Source organism: Malania oleifera, chromosome 11, assembly GCF_029873635.1.
Source record: "Malania oleifera isolate guangnan ecotype guangnan chromosome 11, ASM2987363v1, whole genome shotgun sequence".
In the NCBI taxonomy this organism is placed as follows: Eukaryota; Viridiplantae; Streptophyta; class Magnoliopsida; order Santalales; family Ximeniaceae; genus Malania; species Malania oleifera.
Genome location: NC_080427.1, coordinates 13,038,618 through 13,057,297, shown reverse-complemented (window position 1 = coordinate 13,057,297; position 18,680 = coordinate 13,038,618). Strand labels below are relative to the sequence as shown.

At 36.4% G+C, this 18,680-nt stretch overlaps 1 protein-coding gene across 1 annotated transcript in view; it reads right to left on the bottom strand.

Moving 5' to 3' along the window:
- LOC131167992 (protein fluG) overlaps window positions 1–18,680 on the bottom strand; it is a 127,658-nt gene that overhangs the window by 84,506 nt on the left and 24,472 nt on the right. Inside the window, exon 8 of the mRNA XM_058127115.1 lies at window positions 3,395–3,443. Coding sequence (XP_057983098.1) covers window positions 3,395–3,443 — 49 coding nt within the window. The remainder of the gene's footprint in view (window positions 1–3,394; window positions 3,444–18,680) is intronic.

Genomic DNA, 18,680 nt, shown 5'->3' with positions numbered 1-18,680 from the left:
CTTAAGAACCTAGTTGTCCCCAATTCTACAAAGCACCATATGATTATTCCATTACAATGTTTACGATCTACAAGAAATTCATGAATGTATTTAAAAAATTATGCCACTTTTAAGTGTAGCTATAAAGGAATGCACACAAAAGCAACAACCAAAAAACCAAGCCTTAGGTCCCACTAGGTGAGGTCAGCTATATGAATCATTTTCCGCCAATTTATGCGATCATGTACCATTTCTATTGACGAATTCAAGACTATTAAATCCTTACTCACTATATTATTCCAAATAATTTTAGGTCTACCCCTACCCCTTCTACTACGCCTCGCAGCAACTAACTCACTCTTCCTCACTAGCGCATCATATGGCCAACGTTGCAAGTGCCCAAACCAGCTAAGTTGTTCCTCCCTTATCTCATCATCTATAGGAGCTACACCTAACTTACCGCAAATATGTTCATTCCTTAATTTATCTCTCAGTATTATACCACTCATCCATCTAGGCATTCTCATCTCGGCAACTTTTACATTTTGGATATTCTATTTCTTCGTCACCCAACATTCTGATCCTTATAGCATAGCTAGTCCTATAGCCGTCCTATAAAACTGCCCTTTTAATTTTAAGGATATTCTACGATCACAAAGCACACTTGAAGCACTTCTCCATTATACCCAAACAGCTTTAACTCTATGCATTACATCATCCTCAATTTCTCCTTCAGCTTGCATAATAGATCCAAGGTATCGAAATCTACAAGTGCTATTTATTTCTTCATCATCAAGTTTAACTTTGTCTCCAATATTCTTCCTACTATTATTGAAATTATATTTCATATATTCTGTCTTATTTCTACTTATGCCTCTAGATTCCAAAGTTTCTCTCCATATTTCTAATTTAACCACTACTCCACCCCCTAGTTTCATCAATCAATACAATATCATCTACAAACAACATACACCATGGAACCTCATTTTGAATGCTCTTAGTCATTTGGTCCATTACTAAAGCAAAAAGATGAGGGCTCAAAGCAGATCCTTGATACACACCTATGGTGATTAGAAATTCACTAGTTTCTCCATCTATAGTCCTTCCACTAATCATCACTCCATCGTACATATCGTTAATGACATCAGTATACCTACTACATATACCCTATTTTTCTAAAACCCACAATAGAACTACCCTAGGTACCCTATCATACGCTTTCTCTAAGTCAATAAATACCATATGCAAGTCCCTCTTCTTTTCCCTAAACTTTTCCATCAATCTTCTTAGAAGTCATATAGCTTCTGTGGTAGATCTCCCAGCCATAAAACCAAATTGATTTTCTAAGACTTTCATTTCTAATTTTAATCTTTGTTCAACTACCCTTTCCCACAGTTTCATCGTATGACTCGTAAGTTTAATTCCACGATAGTTATTAAAATTTAGAATACCTCCTTTAATTTTGTATATAGGTGTTTAAAGTGTTTTTCCTCCATTCATCTGACATTTTCTCAGTTTTTATAATCGTGTTAAATAAATTAGCTAACCATAAAATTTCGTTATCACCTAAGCTTTTCCAAACTTCAATTAGGATATTATCCAGTCGTATAGTTTTTTTAATTTTTCATCTTTTTTAGTGAAAACTTAACTTCATGAAATCCAATTTTGCCAATAAATCTCATATTTTTAGTCTTTTCCTCAGTTGTCAATTCTAAGTTTAAGTCCTCTATTTGGTTTTCATTAAACAACTTACTAAAGTAACTTCATCATCTTTATTTAATTTCTTCGCCCTTAACCAAGACAATATCATCCTCACTTTTTATATATTTTACATTTCCTAAGTCCTTAATCGTCCTTTCTCTAGCTTTAGCAAGTTTAAATATATCTCTTTCCCCTTCTTTTGTATCTAATCTATCATACAAACTATTAAATGATTTGTGTTTGACTTCACTAACAGCCTGTTTTGCATTTTTCTCTTCTCTTTATACTTTTCAAAGTTATCCATGTTTCTACATTTTTGCAACGTTTTATACCAAATTCTTTTTGTCTTTATGGCTTTTTGGACATCTTTATCCCACCACCAACTTTCTTTGCTATTCAAGAATGTTCCCTTGATTCACCTAAAATCTCTTTTGCTATCTTTTTAATAGACCTAGCTACTCTACTCCACAGAGTATTTGTATCTATCCCATCCTCTATAGTCCAATCCCCATCTTTGATCATTTTATCTTTAAATTTTATTATATTTTCTTCCTTTAGGTTCCACCACCTAGTTCTCTCACCTGAAATAACTTTACAATCCTTGAATGATAAACGATATACCCTCCTAGTTTTTAAAAAAAAAAAAAAATCTATTTGACTTTTATTTTGTTCACTTTTAAAGGTTATTAAGCGTTCTTCTCTCTTCTTAAAGCAAGTATTCATTGTAATAAAATCATATGACATAGCGAAGTCTAAGATCATCTCCCCAAGCTTATTTTTGTCTCCATACCAATACTCATAACCTTTATTATCCCTTCCAACGTGTCCATTCAGATCTCCTCCTATGAATATTTTCTCAATCCCCGCTATGCCTTGTATAATACTATCCATATGTTCCAAAAATTGTCTCTTAAGATTTTCTGCTAAGCCTACTTCAGGAGCATAAGTACTAATGCTATTTATTATCTCTTGGCCTAATACCATCTTCATTTTTATAATTTTATCCCCTACTCTATTTACATAAACAACGCTATCTTTAAAGTTTTTATCTACAATAATTTTTACTCCATTCTTATGTTTTTCTTTTCCAGTGTACCAAATTTTAAATCCTGATTTATCAATCTCTCTAGCTTTCACCCCCGCCCACTTAGTTTCTTGAAGGCAAATTATTTTCTTCTAATCATTGTGTCCACAATTTCCATTCTTTTACCCGTAAGTGTCCCTATATTCCAAGATGCTAATATAATCCTAGTTTCATGAACTAGCTTGTTTACTTGCCCACGTCCAGAATGATGCAAGAACCTTCGCATATTTGACACCGTACCCAGGTGCCAATATGGCTTGTCGCTTCAGTGCGACAACCTAGCCCACCCTCATCCACTTTTCGCTACACTCGGGTGGTATAAGTGCAACGCATCGCTCGTAGTGGACACTCCAGCAAATATTCGGTAAGGATTCATATCATAGTGATCTGACAAATTTACACTAACTGTCAGCTACCTAACGCAACCCTCATACTTTACCTAGGCTTGGGACTGGATGTGTGTGAAAAAATTAGGACATTAAGTGCATCACAAGCGGAGTTGTAACTATAAAGGAATGTCCAAGAATAAATACACAATAGGATACAATGGCTTTTATATATGAACTTCACAATAAAATTTGCTTCAGCTTTGAAAGGAGAATGCTATCGATTAACAATCAACTAACAAACCTAAGTAGAAAGTTTCTGGAGCTGCATAGGCATCAGAGCTGAACATCACCTGCACATTTATATATGTTCAGCATAAATCTATAAATACTAAACAAATCAATTACACAGATCATATGCAAAGTGCTGTGCATTGTCAACTCCGTCTGCTGAAAACATTTTCATGAGAAGTCTTACAAAAATCCACAATTAAATACAGGCTATAGCATATATAAAGTAACATGACAGATTAATGATCAGACAAAAATGAATATTTCAGAATAAGAGTGACCATTGGGGTTGCTGCAAGACTGCCATATCACACGAACAAATATAATTATGTATGGGTTAGTTGACTATAAAAATACACATGCATTAGATGTTAGAACTCAAATTAAACTACATTCTCAGGTTTATTTGAAGTGATCTGTCATTTCATTGCACCAAGTTGCTATCTTTCGTTTGTATTCAGTCCCCATAAACAAAAACAGAGCCAAGTCTTCTTAATCCCTAGGTTGGTTCCCAAATATCCATAATATAGTACTTGCGTCATCCAAAATAACTTCAGCATTAATAAAATTTCCAAATCTGACTAAAATTTTAGCATTGCAGGTTTTTAGTCAGCCTATGGGCAACTCAGGTAATTTCATTTCCATGTATGAAACAGATTTAAGCCTAAAAAAACAAATATAATAGCTTAGCAACAGACTGATATATAATAATCATAATAATACATATATAGAAAGATTTTGATGCAGCATGCATGGAGAAAAAGGCAATGTCGAATTTCTCAGACTAGGATTAACTGCAGCAATATTTAGTAGCAAATAGAGATTAAATGCAACAGTGGAGGCTATGGAAGGAGTCACTGTTTAATTGTCAAACCACCATCCAAGTTCTCAGGAAAATTCTAAACGGATCAAGATTGAGAACCAAAATGGCAAGGGAAAATTCATCACTTCATCATTTTCTGGACTAAGATAAATATAAGTACATGTCAGCCTTGCACATTAGATGAGCCTAGGAAAATGACTTGCTGACTACAGCAGGATTGACTCCTCTAGACTTAAACCTCATAATACTTTGCAACTAGTCTCATAAATGAAATTACTTCGACTTAGTAAATGACACATTTGACTGGACCATAATAATAACTCCTAGATAACAGTAACTAAATAAATAACTAACAATAATACAATATTAACCAAAATGGCAAGGGAAAATTCATTACTTCCTCATTTTCTGGACTAGGATAAATATAAGTACATGTCAGCCTGGCACATTAGATGTGCCTAGGAAAATGACTTGCTGACTACAGCAGGATTGACTCCTCTAGACTTAAACCTCATAATTCTTTGCAACTAGACTCATAAATGAAATTACTTCGACTTAGTAAATGAAACATTTGACTGGATTATAATAATAACTCCTAGATAACAGTAACTAAATAAATAACTAACAATAATACAATATTAACTATACTTTTACTGGTCAGTGGTACTCCATCTCTTACCCCCCTTATGAGAACAATCTTGCCACTGCGAGTGGCCTAATTTTGTAGCTGCACACTTGCCAGCATCTACTTTTTAAAATTCCTCCACTTATCCATGAATTTTCTGTGTTTTGAACTTTGGTTTCCCTTCCCACTTGACAAGAAAGCCGTAACATTTCTTTCCTCGGGTCTTGACATATCTAACTTCAATTTTTACTTGCTCCACCAGCTCCTTCTTTGGAGAAGTATGTACCATTTCCCACCTATTCAAGTTGCCTAAATCTCGGATATCACCATTGTAAGTGTAAATGTCAGAAACATTGAATATTGGAGTGATTTCAAGCCGATTAAAAAGTTCCACCTCACAAGCATTTACCCCAAATTTGCGTAAATCTCTGCATGGTCCAATCTATTCTGCCATTAGCTAGTCATAGGAACCAGTAGAAAATATTTCTCTTCTAAGGACTGCCATCACCAACTACCCTTCTTGATACTCTTGGCACCAGTAATTATGATTCTGGCTTTTTTATTCATTTATTTATTTGTTTTTTGATAGTAAAAAAAACTCATTGATAGGTTAAGAATATACAATATACAAAAAGGAGAATATGGCATCTCATTAACAAAATGTGGAATTACCCAGAAAAACTAAAAAGGAAAACCAAAAAGCAAGGAGAACTATACAGAAAAATCTTTCAGCTTTCAATGAACCTCTTCCTGGACTGACTTTAGATTGTCAGCACAGGCAATAGCATTATCACTCACACGGGACTGACAGGTAACACCTAACAAGTCAACTGCTTGATTTCAGCTCCGACTCTACACTAAGCACCTCCAAAGAGTTCACCAAATTCAGCATTTGATCCCAACCAATGTGCCCAATATCATGCAATTCAGCAATTAGAAACTCTCTCAAAGAACCAATTGGAACTACAGCTTATTTCCCTTGAATAAATATCCATCTTGTGGGACAAATTCAGAAAGTACTGTATTGTCCCTGGCTTCACCTCTTTAAAAGATGCCTTTAAATAGGGGCCTTCCAAGTATAGCTACTTGATAGCTTCTATTCCAACAACATTGTTAGATATGGTTATCAGCAAACATACTCTCCTACTTAGTGCATCTGCCTTTGTCCTGTGAACCAATCTTGTAGCCCAATATGATAGTATATTCTTGCAAGAAGGCCGCCCACTTTGCACAGCCATGATTCAGTTTCTTCTGAGAGTTTGAATAACATAAAGTCTCATGATCTGAATGTAAAATAAACTCTTGTTGAATCCAGTAATGGCACCAAAATTTTAAAGCTCGGACAATAGCAAAGAATTCCATCATTGGTGCAGTAATCTGTCCTGTCCCACTAAGTTTCTTGTGGAATTTTAAAGCTTGGACAATAGCAAAGAATTCCATCATTGGTACAGTAATCTGTCCTGACTCCTCTCCCATTAAGTTTCTTTTGGAAATAAGAAATTGGAGCTCTTGACTAAGAACAGCTCCAATCCATACTTAAGATGCATCACAATCCACCTCAAAAATATTTTCGAAGTTTGTTAATCAAAGACACGGGCACATGTCATTAATTCCTTAACCTGAAAGTTCTCTTCCGCCTCAGGAGTCCAGCAATAAATTTTGCTTTTATGAAACTCTGTAATTGGAGCCATGATGGTACAGAAATTGTTGATGAATCTTCTGTAAAATGTTGCTAATAAATGGAAGCTTCTAATTTCAGTCCATGTCTTTGGCATAGGCCAGTCCACTACTGCTTTGACTTTAGTTGGATCAACTTCTATACCGCAAGCAAAGACCACAAATTCAAGAAACTCCAATCTACCAACCATGAATATGCACTTTGTCATATCTGCACAGAGCTGATTTTGCTTCAAAACTTGCAAAACAGCCCTCAATTGTTAGATATGAGCCTCAATATCCTTGCCGTAAAATAGGATATCATCGAAGTTGACAGCCACAAATGTTCCAATAAATGATCTGAGCATCTAGTTCATAAACCTCAGGAAAAGTGTTGGGTGTGCTGGAAAGCCCAAATGGGATTACAAGCCACTTGTAAGGTCCAACCTTCATTTTCAATGTTTTCTTCCATTAATCCCCTTCCCAAATCCAAATTTGGTGGCACCCACTCTTCAAATACAATTTAGAGAACACCTTTGCAACGCATAACACATCAAGCATATCATCAAGTCTAGGTAGAGGAAACTAATATTTGATTATTATTATGTTAATTGCTTTGCTGTTCACACACATTCGCCATGTCGCATCCTTCTTTGGTGAAGTAAAGTCAGCACCACAAAGGAAATCAAACTTTCTTGAATACAGCAATTTCTCAACAGCTTGACTTGTTTGTGCAACTCTTCATGCCCTTTTGGACAAATTCAATAATGTGGAAAGTTTGGGAAAACTGCTCCTGAAACCAGGTCAATGTCGTGACATATTACTCTCAATGGCGGTAACCCAAAGTCAACTCAACTGGTATAACTTGAATTCTTCCAATAGGTTGTTCACAGGCTCTAGAATTAAATGATAATGGATTTCTGGCTTCCTGAGCAGAATATAAACAAATGAACAGTCCTTGCTTTTCTTCAATAAAATCTTTCATCCCCAAAAGTGAACAAGAACATCCAGCCTCCCTTTTTATCACAGCAACTTTCATTGGCCTTAGCACCCTCTGTTTACCATTAAAACAGAAAGAGTAATTGTTTGTCTCACCTTCATGAAAAGTCTTTCGATCATATTGCCACCAACCAAGTACAATGTGGCAAGCATCCATTGGTACTATATCGCAGAAAACTGAATCTTTAAACAAATTTCCAATTGAAAAATTTACCAAACATCTTAAATGCCCAAGCACCTTATTTCCTTTTCGGTATAGGAACAACCCAGAAAAATACATTTGATAGCACGAGGATCCAACTTATCCGTTTCTTGATTTAACTAATGGATGAAGGACACACATCCAAATATACGAGGAGGATGGGAGAACAAAGGAGCCTTTGCAAAGATAACTAAATATGGGAGTTTACCACCAGGGGTAGACGAAGACATTTTATTGATGAGAGAGGAAGTAGTAAGTAGAGCATCGCTCCAAAAAACTTTGGGGACATTCATTTGATACAGTAGGGTTCCAGTGACTCCAAGAATATGTCGATTTTTCCACACTGCAACTCCATTTTGTAGTGGGGTGTGAGCACAAGATGACTAATAGGTCATAACAGAGTTAGTCATATAGGTAGTGTACTAAGAATTGAAGCTACTCCTTAGCATTATCACTACGAAGTATCCAGACTTGCATATCAAACTAAGTCCTTATTTGAAAACAGAAGGAAAAAAAGATATCAAACAACTCTGAATGATCTTCATTAACTACAATCAACTTATTCTGGAGAAGTCATTGACAACTACAACAAAGTATCAAAACCCCAACTCTAACGTGAGAAGACTAGGACCCCAAACATTGGAATGGACTAGCACAAAAGGGCTAGTTGCTCATTTATTGACTCAAGAAGAAAAGGGAATACAATGATGCTTTCCTAATTGACAAGACTCACATTCAAGATTAGACACAAAACTCAAAGTCGGAACCATGGTTTTAAATAACGGCCGTTACGCAGCGTAATGGTCGAGCTACGTAACGGCCGATACGTAACGGAAATCAAAGGCTCCGAAACCGATACGGGCCGATAATGCAGTTCGGAAAAAATTCATAGTCGTAACGGCCGTTACGGAGACGTAACGACCGTTACCCCAACGTTACACTTCGTAACGGTTCGTTACGAACCATTACATAGCCAACAGCTTGCAAATTCCCTAAAGACTTTATGCTGCAGGCTGCAGCACTGCTTTCCCCCCTCTCCCCACCACTCATCTGCCATTCAATCTAAGTCTAACATTCAAAGAGTAAACTGGAAAGTAAAAAACTTACCTTGAAATTTTGTTGGCCGAAGCAATAAGAAGGTTTCACATCTTCAAAGCCTGAGAGTGAGCAGATCTACTCATCTTCGCAGCCTTCCAAGACTCAGGAATTGCAGACTTGCAGTTGCAGCAGCTTGGTGAGTCACCAGCGATAGGTCTGCAGCGGCTCCGTCGCATCTACAAGTCGCCGATATCCCGTCGGCAGCTTCCTCCGCTAGTCGTCACACTTGCCACCAACCAGCCCTTCGATTTCGGCTTTGGAGCTTGGAGTCATCGCTCATCGACCGTTCGTGTTTCGCAGCCTTCGCTCTTCGAGGCTTCAAGGCTCCTCCGAGTCCCCGCCCCTCTCTCGGTCTCACTCAGACTCCCCAGCCTATGAGACACTCAACACCCACAGCACTAAGTCTTATCATTATGTTTTTTTTTTTTAAATTATATTTTGTTGTAAATTATGTTTGTTAAATTGAATTAAAAAAAGAGTAATTTAATAGAGTAAAAAATTAGAAATCAATAATAATTATGTAAAATAAAATTTTCTTAATTTATAAATATTTTAATTGTCTTATCTTTTTTGAAAGGTAATTATGAAAATCTAGTTTTTTCACATATTTCCAATTTATTAATATTTTTTAAGTTTTAAAACATCATTTTGACCTTAAATTTAAAATTAGGTAAAATAAATCTTTACATAATCTATTTTTTTGTTTTTAGTTATCAAATAAAGTAAAAATTGATAACTTAATAAAAAAAAAATTAACCTAATAGTTAATACATTAATAATTCTGATTTTCACTAATTACTACTAGAATTTGTAGAAAAATTTTATTTTAATCAATATACTAAGAAAATGCTTAAAGAGTTTAATAGTCAATTTATACTGTATGGATCTCTATCAGTGATGCTATGATGTATATGAAAGTAGAGCAAAAGTCTTTTTCACCTATAAAATTACAATGTAAATTTTTATAGTTATAAATGAAAATAAAATCAAGTTATAAAAAATAATGAAAATATCTTTTTTAAGATAAAGGAATATATTTTTTTGTAATAAAATATCTAATATTTTATAATTTTGTTTATTTAAATATAAAAATAATAAACATTACTTATTATTTTTAATCAAATATTATATTTTATTTTTACGTAATAAGTATTTAAAATTAGAAGGACTATTTAGTACTTATTATTTAATATTTACTAAATTACTAATTATATTATTCCTGTCATTTTTGTAGAAAGGTTGTAACTTTGTATTTTCTCTATGTTTTGTGTAGAGATCATCAAATTAAGTCTATCAATATGTCACGTGATAGAGGAAACGAGAACTTACCTAGTGAGGATATTGGATGGCATTTTGGTATTGTGGTGGACCGTAATAGACATATTATTATGTGTAAGTTATGTGGGAAGATAATTAAAGGGGGCATTACACGCTTGAAACAACACTTGGCACATAAAAAGGGTCAAGTAGCTGGATGTTCAAATGTGACCACACAAGTAAAAGAACAAATGATGAAACATCTATAACAGTATGCTGAGAAGAAAAGAGATAAACAAAAAAGGCAAGAAAAAGCAGAAGCCCAAATTAGAGGAGATTTTGAGAATTTGAGCAATGAAAAAGACCTAGAAGAAGAAAGTATGAGATTTGCTCGACAAGAAAGCATACGATCACAGCAACAATGGGAAGAGAGACAAAGATTTCGAGCAAAAACAACTGGAGGGGGTAATATTTATGAAGAGGGAGATGGCTATGGCAGTGGTGCTACCAGTGGTTTCAATAGAGCGAGAGCTCAATCTTATAGTGGTTGAGAAGCTGGAGGTAGTGGACGACAATGGATTAATCCTAATGCCCCTGAAGCTAGACTAAAGGCAATGGATTCTATTTTAGAAAGAAGCAAGAGTACGAAACAACCAAAAATTAACACTAAGTTACTGAAAGGTTTAAGAAGTAAATTAGGAAAAGCAGTTGGAAAATTCCTAATTTATAATCGGATTCCAGCGAATGTAGCTGACTCTCCAGTTATGCAGCCTATGCTTGATATTGCTTCAGAGATTGGAAAGGGAGTGAAGGGTCCATCACCCTATGAGATATCTGAAATTTATTTGGAGCAAGTATAGCTTCTTTTGCTGGAATTTGGAATGAGAGAAGTGTAACTCATATGTGTGATGGTTGGTCAGGACCAACTAGAAAACACATTATAACTTTTTAGTTTATTGCGATAGAGGCACCGTGTTTCATAAGTCAGTTGATGCCTCTGATGTGTCAAGCAGAATAGCTGAATATTATTTCAGGTCATTTTCTAATTTTAATTGTATATGCAAATAATATTATAGACTTGCATGTTTTTAATTAAATAGTAATAATTATTGAATCTATAATTTCATTTCAGATTAATGGACAAGGTGGTTGAAGAAATTGGAGAAGAGAATGTTGTCCCAAGTAGTGACTGATAATGAAGCTACAATGAAGGCAGGAGGAAAATTATTAATGCAGAAGAGGCCCAATCTCTATTGGACAGCATGTGCAGCTCATTGCATAGACCTTATTCTTGAAAATATTGGTAAGAAAAGTAACGTAAAGAAGGTCATAGAAGACGCACGACAATAACCTCATTATTTACAACCACACATGGACAGTGAATTTCATGAAGAAATTCACAAATAATAGAGAGTTATTTCGTCCTGCCATCACTCGATTTGCCACAAATTTCATTGCTTTAGAGACTATTGTCAGGCATAAACAAGCATTAAGGGAAATGTTTACATCTGATGCTTGGAAAAACTCAAGGTTTGGGATGGCAAAATCAGGCCCAGCATATGATTCAAAGAAAATTATCTTAGGCAAAGAGTTTTGACAAAATGCCTCTTATATAATTAAAGTGCAAGAACCTGAAAGTTCTTAAATTGGTTGATGGTGATGAAAAACCAACCATGGGCTTCATATACGAGGCAATTGATAGAGCGAAGTTGGTCATTCGAAAAGATTGCCGATTTTACAAAGACTATTGAAAAATTATTGACAACCGGTGGAGTTTTCAGTTGCACCAAGATTTGCACGTTGCTGGTATGTATAAATCAAATACAATTTCTTATTATTTTAACTTTTAAATTATGCATAGTTGCATTACAAAACTACTGATTAATATGTTTCTAAATTTAATTGTAGGATATTTTTTGAACTCACAATTTCTTTATGGTGCCCCACCCTCTCCTGAAGTTGCTAGAGAAGTCATGGATAGGATTAAAAAAGTGATAACCAAGTTGGTACCCCATATAGATACTCAAATTCTGGCTATTAATCAAGTATTGGTTCCTTTAAATTGAATAATGAATTGTTCTAGTATTCTGTAATACTTTCAAAAATAATTATTAATACATCTAATTAATTAATTATATTTCACAATCATCCCTTTTTAGTTGTTGCTATATCGAGATAGGCAGGAGACCTTTGGAATCCTATTGGCTCAAAGGGCAGTGAAACAAACAAATCCTAGTAAATATAGGCTATATAGATAATTAATGGATGAATGGCTCTATTTTCTCTCTTTATATTCAAATTTGACTTTTGAAATATATGCTATACTGACATAAAACTCTTTTTAATTATTCATGCAGCTGAATGGTGGATTCATTATGGCTTGTGTGCTCCTGAACTCCAAAGAATAGCAATAAGAGTTCTTAGCCAGACCACATCAGTTTCGAACTGTGAGCGTAATTGGAGCACCTTTAGTCTCATCCATACGAAAACAAGAAATAGATTAAAGTACATAAGACTACAAAAACTTGTTTTCGTACATTACAACATGAGGTTAAAGTTAAAACGTACAATGAGAAGAAGCCAACGACAAATTGAAGAGGGTTTCAATCCTATCAATTTGGACTATATTTTTGAAGAAGATGATCTTTTAAGTCAATGGTTAGAGACACCACTACTCGACGGTCAGGACAATTCAAATTGGTTAAATGAAGAAGTTGGTGGTACTACAGAAGGAGGTGATCAACCACCAATAAACACGCATGATGATTCAAGTTCAAGCCCTGAAAGTACACAAAGTGATGACAATCTTGGTTTGAGCCCACCAAGTGATGATGATGGTAATAGTGGTGCTGGAGCTGGGGTTGGGGGGAGTGGTAGTGGTGGTGGTGGAGGCGGCGGTGTAAAATATAATTATGGATATGACACAGGGACATCATTTGTAAGGGATATACATCCTTCTAATCCTTACGGACTACATGACATACCTGAAAATTATGACTTGGGTATTCCTCCAGGGAACCAATCTTCACAACCCAGGAGAAGGAGTGCTCGTGGTGACCCTAGTGATTCTGCTAAAGATTCATAGGGTGTGGTTTGTAGTTTTGGCGACTTTGGTTTAGATGGTTCATCATCACAATCATATGGATCTCATCCAACATATCCACATTATGCATCTCGTGACTCACATTTTTATCCTAGTGGATTAGGAATCTCAGGATCTAGTGAGTCTTTTTCTACACACTACCCAGAGCTAGCCCCAGCCCCAACTTATGGACATTATTCAGGATATGGTCAAAGAGGAGATTATGCACCCCCTATATCAGTTGGATTTTCACCACCAGTACATTTTCAAGAGGAACAACGAAATGACGCAAACTTGGCTTTATTCAACTATGTATTTCCACAAGGATGAGGAGATAATTTACAATCCCAATCTCAAGATACAGATGCAAATTATGAAGACCCTCCACGTCATTCTTTTTGGTGGTGACATGTGTTATGTTATAAATTTGTAATATTGTATTCATGTATTTTCAATTATTTATTGATATTTGATATTAATCACTTTTTAAATTCATGTATGTGTAATGTGCATATTGATATTTAGTCTATTGATTCATTTTTAGTAACTTTATGACTTTAATTAATTGATTTTTACATTTTTACATCTTTTTACTCATTAAAGTAATGTAAATTATAAAAAAATATGTTTTTTTATGTAAACAACGCACTAAAACTAATATAAAAATCATAATGCCTATTAAAAAGCATTTGTAGGTTGAATGAAAGCCTTCAAAATTCATTAAAAATCATGTATTAATGGATTTCATGCTTATTTTTCGATTTTGGCATGGTTATGCATGCGTGAAAAAAATTCACGACCGTTATGCCCGCTTCCCGTTACGTAACACCCACGTCTCCCGCAACCCGCGACACCCATGACCGTTACGCGACGTTACTCGCGACTGCAATTTCGAACCGTGGTCGGAACTAGTTGTTTTAACTTGTCCAAGAATGGATAACAAATACGACAATGGGTTTGATGTGGTGTGGTAGTGGCACTATAGGCAATAGGAGGCATGGTTTTAAATAATGGTCGTGACTTTTACATAACGTCGCTACGCAATAGTTTTGGGTTACTGATCCAATTACACACCGCGAAAACATTGGGAAGAAAAATCACGGCCGTAGCAACCATTATAGATTGCGATTGTTATGTAAAGCCCGCTACGGCCATTACGTAACTGCCACAGGACTGTTACGCCGAAAATTTTATTTTATTTTTTACTTTTTCTTCCCACTTCCCCTCCCCATTTTTTTTTTCATAAATCATTCTCAATATACTATGTGGCGAGAGGAGGAAAAGTTATAATGAGGATGATAATGATACAAAATTTACTATTTTTTTAAATACTCACAAAAGATGCATTATTGAAAATACTAACTTGTTAGGAAAATATTTTATTTTGATAATTTGATATTTATGTTATATATTTTTAAATTGCAACTTTCTTTCTTTTCTAGTTATTGTATATTTGTATTATTCATATGTCTAATGTGTGGTATCTAATAGATTAATGGAGTGTATAATATATTTTTGTTTTATTAATTAATTTAGCGCACACAACAATTTATTACATCAAAAGAACAATGAGAAGAACAAATATGCACACACATAATTTTTCTGTCAATGGTGGTTTAAAACAAATGTTAACTTCTTGCCTTACCAAACAACTTACTTGGTTGAACTAAAGGATCCAAAATACTTAAACTCTTCCTAAGAAGGTTTAAAAGCTTTAAACATGCAAGTACACTAATATGCACAAGGTTGTGCGTGCTTGAAAAAAATTCACAACCGTCACACCTACTACCCTTTATGTAACATCCGCTACCCCCACCTCCCGTTACGCCCATTATTGTTACGTTATGCTACTCATTACGGCAATCTGTAACAACCATGATAGAAGCATAGAGCAACTCAAAGTAATGAAGTCCACTAAGCTCACATCCAATGCCAATCATCTTCCTCGTATTCAAATCCTGAACAACAATGGAATCAAGAAAGAAGGTTACAAAGCAATTTAGTGAGCTTGTAATTTTACTACAGACATGAGATTGAAGAGGGATTTAGGAGCGAACAAAATTAAAGAAAAACATATGGACGTACTAGGATTTACTACTCCTATCCCATTAACTGCAGCAGTGAACTCATCAACAAAGATAGCTTGAGGTAGATTTTTAGAATACTAGAGGGCAAAAAAGAAGTTGATGACACCTACCATATGGCCAATAGCAACAAAGTCAATAACTTGACTGACTAGTGGGAGAGACACCATATGACATGCAAATGGTCGAATTATTTTCTAAGCAAAAGATGCAATGTGATGAGAAGCTTGGTGGGATGCCTAATAATACGGGAACTTTGAAATACTCCTCCTCTAAGACAGTTATAGTACATAGTTCGCCTGAACAGGTCACTAATGATAGGAACACACCTTTTGAGCTTCAAGACTCCATCCCAACAGCCACACATTGAACAACATGCTTCTGGAATCACGAACTCCACCCCAACATATAAAACCGTCAAAGAACCAATGCAAATCACAAGAACACAACAAACGAATCACAAACACGACAAATACCATTGTTTCAAGCCTCAATGAAGTCAATAAACATTGACAAACAGCTTCAGGAAGCATCAACAACTATTACCTAGGTGTTGCACATGAGTAACTAAAAAAGGTGAGATCTTCACACAAAATAATATGTTTATAGAGGGATTCGGAAACTACCTAATGAATTCAAGCAAAAAACATGCCTGAAATAAGCTTCACATGCCAACACATGGGATTGGCTCTACCTGACTTTGACTGGAACGTGAGGGCACCTGGGAGGATATCTAGGGATGGGATTTCAATGGGAGGAAAACAGCAATGGCTATGGGTGTCTATGGGGTTGTTTTGCAAAATCTATAGGGGTTTTTGTGTTCTTGCAGTGGCAAAGTCGTCCAGGAAATTTCAAACAACTGCTCTAGCTTCCAATAGCTGCTGTTGTTTCTCAGGGTTATGGTGTTGCTAGAAATTCTCGTATGACAGTAAACGTTAGGGTTTTAGGGTCTATTTTGACGGTAGCTATGGAAATTAGGGTTTAGGTCTCAAAATCATGCTATGATACTAGGTTGAATAATTCAGTTAAATGGCAGACCTAATAACGATGATAGATACCTTCCTCTATTTATAATATATGTCAAGTACATTCCAATGACCATAATACCCTTACTAACTTACGCTTACCAACATAATACTAGCACCTGCTAGGGGTGTACACGGTTCGGTTCGGTTATTGCCAAAACCGTCAACCGAACCGAACCTCTCGGTTTTTAAAACTACTGAACCGCAACCGAACCGTATACCGTCGGTTTAAAACCAAACCAAACCGTTTATTTTACGGTTCGGTTCGGTTATTTCGGTTTTACCAAATTTTAGACTAACAAAATAAAAAAATAATTATATGAAGCCAGCCACAGCCAACTGGGCCACGGCTTTAGGGCTTTGACTCAATAAATAGGGTGAGGAAAATTTTTGCTTCCCATTTCCAACCAATGTGGGACGGCCAAAGCAGTAAAGCACCAAGATAATGTCGACGTGAGTCCGTTGTTGTGAGCGACTGGCGTGGGCCACGGGCGTGAGCGTGGTCGTGACCGTGAGCGACTGGCGTTGCTGTGTGTGTCTGTGTGAGCGTGAGCGTGGGCGTGACCATGAGCGACAGGCGTGGGCGACGGGCGTGAGCGTGGGCGTTGCTATGTGCCTGTGTGTAACAGTGTGAGCGTGGGTGTGGAGAACTGGAGATGTGGGCGTTGCAATTGCTGTGTGTGTCTGTGTGAGCGTGAGCGTGGGCGTTGCTGTGTGTGTCTGTGTGAACGTGAGCGTGGGCGTTACTGGAGATGTGGGCGTTGCAATTTCTGTGCGTTGCCTGCTGTGTGTGTCTGGGTGAGCGTGAGATGGAGAAGATGATGCCTTGCCTGTTGTGGTAGACTGGTAGTAGCACTGTTGCAGGCTGCTATTGGTTCGGTCCTTCTTCCCAATAGCACTCATCCCACATGGCCAAAATGGGAAGTTTTGGTTCTCATTCCTCTTTTATAAAATCCTTCCCCACTCCTTGAGAAAGTATAAGCCAATAATTTAAATTAAAAAAATAATGTAGGTATAATTATTTTTTCCACATGCACTTGTAATCAAAGTTCCCTGGATATAATTATTTTAAAATTATAGTCAGTTTTCAGTTTTTACGGTTCGGTTTTTGAGTGAAACCGAAACCGAAACCGAAACCGAAAATCTATTTTTTATATGTTCAAAACCGAAACCGATTACCGAAACCGAAAAACCGAACCGAAGCTTCAAACGGTTCGGTTTCGGTCCGATTCTCGATTTTTCGGTAAATTTTGTACACCCCTAGCACCTGCTCATAATGCTAAAATGACCAAAATAACAATTAACAAAGTCATAGTGCAACATTATTATAACTTTGACACAAATCAAATGGATTAGATTATGAACATGACATTGGACATACTCTAAATGTCCCTATTACATTGCAGTGGTCCCAAACAATTGCCATGGTGGCGTACTTAGGCTATGATGTATGATCATTAGACTCACAATTGGTTACTCGTATGAACAAGAGAATGCATCGCAAAGATTATATATGGGGAACAACAGGTGAGCGGCCTACCTCCCCAGTATCCTCTTAAGTACTAAGTGAGCGCCCCAAGGAGAGCTCATAGGCGGGCTTTTAACATCCTCAAAAGGTGTCTTGGGCTTCTGTGTGGGATTGAGCTAGATTTCTCATTGGAAAGGTAGTACATTACCTTATGCTTGGGGCTTGAGACTTACACTCGTGTTAGCCCTTGGCTATACTCTTGGGCGGTGTCGTCTCATACCCATTTGGAATATTAAGTGTGTCAATCCTTCATATATCAAACTCAAGTAGTGTACAGTGTCTCTTCCATTAGTTCCAACTAGAGGGTGGTAAGTGGCAAGTACTCTTACACGAGGTGTGCTATAGGGATGAGCGTTACCCTTAGTGTTGGTGGAATGTGAGTTTAACACCCTTACTATTCGAATCATGGTTCATCAGTGACAATCTTAGTTGAGACAAAGGTTGTTGTGCTATAAGGATGATTATGGACTGACAAGATTTGGGGTAGTCTTGTTGTGCACAAGCATGACTCCATCACATTTTAGGCAAACTAGGGCAAGGATGATTCCTTGTGGCTTTAGAAAACTCTCACCCCGTGAAGATTGCTATCCTAGTGGGTTTCTCTATTGAGAACTGAAACGAGATTGATATTATGGGCATCAACTCCATTGTGGGAATTCTATTTGTCACATTGAGGGGAAGGGTCAATCTACATTTCAGTTGGTGTTGATCCCCCTCTCTCCTCTTCTCATGTGACTCATGGATTAATAAGGCGAAAGTTGCCCTCTAGTAGACTATCTTGTGAAAATTAGGATGCTTGATTGTACCCTATACCCTTGATAAGGGGATGAGGATTGTTTCATAGGGATAAAATGAGAATATGGGATTTCTCCTATTTTGGTTGGCATTAGTGCTCGGATAACTATCCACTGAGACTTCGT